At 43.8% G+C, this 5,630-nt stretch overlaps 1 protein-coding gene across 1 annotated transcript; it reads right to left on the reverse strand.

Moving 5' to 3' along the window:
- Window positions 1-2,713: 2,713 nt before the first annotated feature.
- On the reverse strand, window positions 2,714-3,572 carry LOC119367466 (dirigent protein 5-like). Its single transcript, XM_037632971.1, has one exon. It carries the CDS (start codon window positions 3,525-3,527, stop codon window positions 2,928-2,930), a length of 600 nt encoding a protein of 199 aa, XP_037488868.1. The 5' UTR covers window positions 3,528-3,572; the 3' UTR covers window positions 2,714-2,927.
- Between the last annotated feature and the right edge of the window lie 2,058 nt (window positions 3,573-5,630).

Below are 5,630 nucleotides of genomic sequence, written 5' to 3' on the forward strand. Positions count from 1 at the left end.
CGGCGGGTGGTTGGGACGGTGGGGCGACGGGGCGAGGGGGGTGGGGCAAGGGGGTGGCGAGGGGAGGGGGCGACGGGGCGAGGGGAGGTGGGGCTCGGCATTACTAACAAAAAATAATTTTTTTTTCAGAACTACTAATGGCGCACGGTGGGTGTGGTGCGCCATTACTATGTCAACTAGTAATGGCGCACTACACCATGGTGCGCCATTAGTAACAATTTTTTTTTCAAAACTATTAATGACGCACCACACACCAGGTGTGTCACTAGTAATATATTACTAATGGCGCACCGACACATGGTGCGCCATTAGTATATAGTAATGGCGCACCACATGTCTGGTACGCCATTAGTGATCATATCGTCTATAGCCCTTTTCCTAGTAGTGGTCATGACACCGCTGTTGTCTGGCCTGCAATCCGGACCAAGGGTTTCCCCTAGCGCTCAAGGGGCACGGTAGAGAGACCATGGTAGTGCCTTCAAAAAGAAGACCACACCCACATATGCCGCCACTACCAGCATCGGCAAGACGAGTAGGGCTTTCGCCTGCCCTGAGACCGAACAATCCCAAAGAAGCCGCCAGTTGGAGATGTGGACATGAAAACGCTGACTGGAGCAGCCACCCACAGGAAGGAGGAACGCGGCCGCGTGACCCACCACCACTCGGGGGCGCCCTCACCCGAGCCGCCACGGACAGAGGGACCTCCTATAGGGCGCCTTCAGCGCCGCGCAAGGGATCTGGCGCCCGCAGCAGCTGTTGGATGGGCCGCAGCAAAAAATACCTCCCCACCAGGATTCGACCTCACACCCAGCCGCTTCCACATGGTGAGGCTAGCCACTGCACTAGCTAACTGCTAGCGGATATTCACACCGCAAATGTTTCAATAAACAAAAAATAGACGCGCTATTTATTGCACAATACACTGTGGCATTTATACATTTCAATTATTGAAAATATGTTCAAATATTACGGATGGAGTTCTCGAGCATGCAAAAAAAAATCCGCATATTCAAAAATAGTATGAATACACATTGAACATTTTCTTAGTATAGGGTGAACATTATTCAAAGAAACACAGAACATTTTTTCAAAATATGCTGAACTTTTTTTGAATACATGCTACAAAATTTCTCTGCACGATGAACATTTTTTATACACACTGAACATTTTTTCAATGTATGGTGAACAATATTCAAATACACGTAGAACTTTTTTTAAATACGATGAACTCCTTTTGAATGCATGCTGAACAAAATTTCTATACATGATGAACATTATTTTATACACACTGAACATTCTTTCAATGTATGGTGAACATTTTTCTTCAATACGTTAACAAAAAATTGGAATTCATAACTATTTTTGAAATGTGAAAAAAATTAGAAAACATGAACAAAATTTGGAATTTCGAAAAACTTTTTCTGAAAAGTCAAACGAATTCCGAAAAATCTGAACATATTTTGGATATTGAAAATAGTTCATCCAATTCGAAAATAGTTCATCGAATTTAAAAAAGTTCACCGACTTCAAAAAAAGTTCATTAGTTTTGAAAAAGGTTCACAAACCTGAGAAAAAGTTTATCAAACTTGAAAAAAAGTTCATTGAATTTGAAAAAAGTTCATCGACTTCAAAAAAGAGTTCACCCAAATTTTAAAAAAAGATCATTGAATTTGAATATAGTTCACCGGTTTTGATAAAATGTCATCGAATTGGAAAAAAGTTCATTGAATTTGAGAAAAAGTTCACCAATTTTGAAAAAAGTTCATCGAATTTGAATAATATTCATAAATTCGGTGAACTTTTTATATCGAATTAGAAAAAAGAAAAAGAAGAAAGAAGACTAAAAAAGAAAAAGAATACTAAAAAGAAAAAGAAAGAAATAAAAAGAAAAAGAAAAAAAGAAACGGAAAAGAAAGAATGGAAGAATAAAAAAGGAAGAAGCTCTATGTAATCACATAACTCAGCTAGCGCGGGTGGCAAGCGAGTGCTGCGCTGTGACCCCGCATCGCAGGATCGAATCTTTCTCAGCACGTTTTCTTTTGCATCATTTTACAAAAGAAAAAAAAATAAAACATGGGCTGGCCCATCACGGAGGAGGGGTGTGCGCCCTGTACCATTAACGCTATAACGGGCACTACGGGCGCCATTTAGGGTTTGCCACGGACAGATCTAGGCAGAGAAGACCCAGACCTGCCACCACCAGCACCAAACGGCCAGCCCAAAGAGGTGGCTGGGCCGGGCCGCTAGGAAAGACGCCGGAATAGCATGCACCGGAAGCTGGGTGGCCCGTCGCAGGATCGAATCTTTCTCAGCACATTTTCTTTTTGCATCATTTTACAAAAGAAAAAAAATAAAACATGGGCTGGCCCATCGCGGAGGAGGGGTGTGCGCCCTGTACCATTAACGTTATAACGGGCGCTACGGGCGCCGTTTAGGGTTTGCCACGGACAGATCTAGGCAGAGAAGTCCCAGACCTGCCACCACCAGCACCAAACGGCCAGCCCAAAGAGGTGGCTGGGCCGGGCCGCTAGGAAAGACGCCGGAATAGCATGCGCCGGAAGCTGGGTGGCCCGCAGGGGCAGAACATCACTGCAACCGCGCGTCAGGCTGCAAATATAGGGGCCCGGATTTGAAGTATGCGGATGTCTGGCACGAGATATGAGGGACGACAAACTTAATCTTTAGACAATAGAAGAGATACCTCTCCTGTACTAACACTTACAAACCGATCAATCTTGCTAAACAGTGAAGATATGAAAGAGTGCGGAGCATTTCGCATACTTATGGGCGTATGCGACAATGACACAGAAACATAAAACCCATGACACACCAAAATATATGGAAAAGCATAAACAACATCAGCAGCACATCAGCCCCTTATTGACACACACTGAAACACACAGGGCATGCATGCTGTGTCGTCAGAGTCAGAGGTAGCACTCGTAGAGCTTGATGTCCATCTGGAGGCGGAAGTAGTAGAGGCCCTCGATGGCATCGGTGCGGATGGTTGCGACGCCGCGCGCCATGAAGAAGTCGCCGGTGCCGCCGACGACGGAGAAGTCCCGCGTGGCGTCGCCCATGAGGTCGGCGCCGACGAGGTTGAGCGTGCCCTTGTGCGCCGTGGAGTTAAACACGATGGAGAAGCCGAACCAGGAGGTCAGCGACTCCTGCTTGTCATAGAAGTAGAACCCCTGCGCGCGTGCCGCCGGCTCCTCCCCGGCCAGGGGCAGCGCCTTCCCCACCGTCATGGGGTCGTTGAACACCATCAGCGCGCCGAAGTAGGTGCTGTTCTTCCAGTAGGTCGTGGCCAGCGCCGTCGGCTTGGTGGCCGCCGCCGTCGTCGCGTTGGCCGTGTTGTTGCCGTTGTAGAGGATGTCGTGGTAGTAGAGCGTCATGTTCATGCACGGCTCGTCGGGGCTGCTGGCGACGACCCTCGTCAGGCCGTGGGCGGCGCCCGCCATGCCGAGCAGAAAAACCACGACGGCGACGGTCAGAGACAGCTTGGAAGATGCCATGAGGCCTTGCATTGTTCACAGCGCAACTGCTCCGAAGAATCGACAAGCTAGATGTAGTGCCAGGCAGGTCGTGTTGTGGTGGTGTTGAGAGCTGGACTTGTGCATGCTATTTATAGAGGTGCATGCATGCATGGAGCCGTGGGGCATGCGTACTGAAAGTACTCAGTTTAGTAACTTAGATTCTAAGCTCTCTTGCACTCCAAGTGACCAATCTTGTTTATAGTTGATTCGGCTGCGCGGTGGGTAGCTCCATATAACAAAGTAAAGCAAACCCTAAAAACGATTAAGCATTTTTGCTATTGGGCAGCCGACTCCTTTCCCTTGCTGGCAGTCAGACGTCAGCCTCGCGATGAGGTGTACACGAGCGTCCCAGGTTAGGTCGGCTTCCAAAAGCCACACACATGAACTGCGGTTTCTTAGTTTGGATCAGAGAATATTCCTTCATGGGATAAAATTAGTTGGTTCACTGGAACGGACGCAATGCCCAGAGAGGCAGCGCATGGTTGGTACGTCAAAGTAAACGTATGTCGATTCTTTTTTTCATTCCAAAGTATAAAAGCTAATCAAATTGTAATATACTCCGTACGAGTATGTCTTGGCATCACTTTTTCCTTTTTCGATGTAGTATTGCTGCTGACATGCCAACCGTATCCGGGGATTGAGAATATCAGGGGCCAAATAACAATTTAGTGTGAACCAGATATCAAGACATTACACTGGATCACAGGGGTGTGGAGACACTGAGTGAGGAGGAACAAAAATTCTTCACTAGGAAATTCACACTTGAGGAGTTGAAGGAAGCCGTCTTTGGAATGGAAAAAAAAATACGTTGTACTGTATTTGGGTTCGGCCTAGCATGCAGGTGGTCGGCCCATGCAGTGATGGTCTAGCGCTGAATCGCCGCTGCGGCCTGCGGCCCGCGCCCTACTGTTACCTTTGGAAGCTGTTGATACCAACTCTGGGAGGCTGTTGTCCCACTTGTATGCATGCCTCTCACTTGCTCCCGCTACTATTAATTCACATGCATTTTCTATTTTAGATGACTGATATTTTCTAAATAAACATTTGATTTTTGAAACTTCTTATATATTAGAATTCATAGCCAGAAGATCTTTAGAACAAGATCAAATTTTGATACATTTTAAGTAGTTTTAATTATCCACTCTTTTGAAATAATTGCAATACGTGAAAAGTATGATTGATGTTTAAGTAAAACAAAAATATGCACTAAAATTACTGGGATGTATGTTTCAAAAATATTCTAAATAAGTGAAATGGGTGATATGTGAAATATTTCAAATAAGCAAAGTTGAAAAAGATACTAAAATTACTGAAATACATGTTTCTGGAATATTTTAAATAGTGAAAAGGGAAAACGTGAAAATCATTGTTTTGGTATAACTTAATTCACTTTTTGGTTTTTTGAAAAGAAAACATTTTTGAAATATTAAATCATTTTCATAGTTACAGTTAATTGAAATTATTTTTGGAATAATATAAAATCATTTTGGAATTAATTAAAAGCATTTTTAATAGTTGTTATCACTTGTGAATTTTATTTCAATCAATTTGTGAAACAAATATAAATGAGTACAAAATATATTCAATATCAATCTTGTTTGAAATGTCTTCTCATCAGGATTTAAAATATATATTAAAAAAACAAAAGAAAATTCTAGTGTAAGGATATGAAGCATCTAAATCACTAAGAAAATTAAAATGCACCTTAATTGCAACATCATCCCTCTTCATTAGCTTGTCGACATTTTGTGTATACCTTTTAGTCAGGGTGTCGATGTAGTTCCTGCTACTCACATTTCTAAATTTTTTTGAAGATAATGGTTTCTTCCTTGATGTTGAGAATAGTGTTTTTCATCTGCAAATCTGAGGATGAAATCACGTAGCCCCTCCCTATGTCCTACTAGATACGGAAAGGAACACCGGAAGTTGCTTCCAAACATATCACCTAGTTGGCTCCAATTCCAAACAAGGCCCTAAGGAAGATTCATGAGACGTCGTCTTGTTGGTCTTGTTAAAATGGTAATGAAGTGTTTGACCATTCCGCAAGAACTGGTACTTGCAACGTCCATGGTGTGCGTGGGTGTGGGCGTGTGT

The sequence above is a fragment of the Triticum dicoccoides genome, chromosome 2B, assembly GCF_002162155.2.
Source record: "Triticum dicoccoides isolate Atlit2015 ecotype Zavitan chromosome 2B, WEW_v2.0, whole genome shotgun sequence".
Classification (NCBI taxonomy): domain Eukaryota; kingdom Viridiplantae; phylum Streptophyta; class Magnoliopsida; order Poales; family Poaceae; genus Triticum; species Triticum dicoccoides.

Excerpts from the sequence above, each read along its gene's own strand:
- LOC119367466 (XM_037632971.1), bottom strand. The coding sequence starts at position 3,527 with ATGCAAGGCCTCATGGCATCTTCCAAGCTGTCTCTGACCGTCGCCGTC.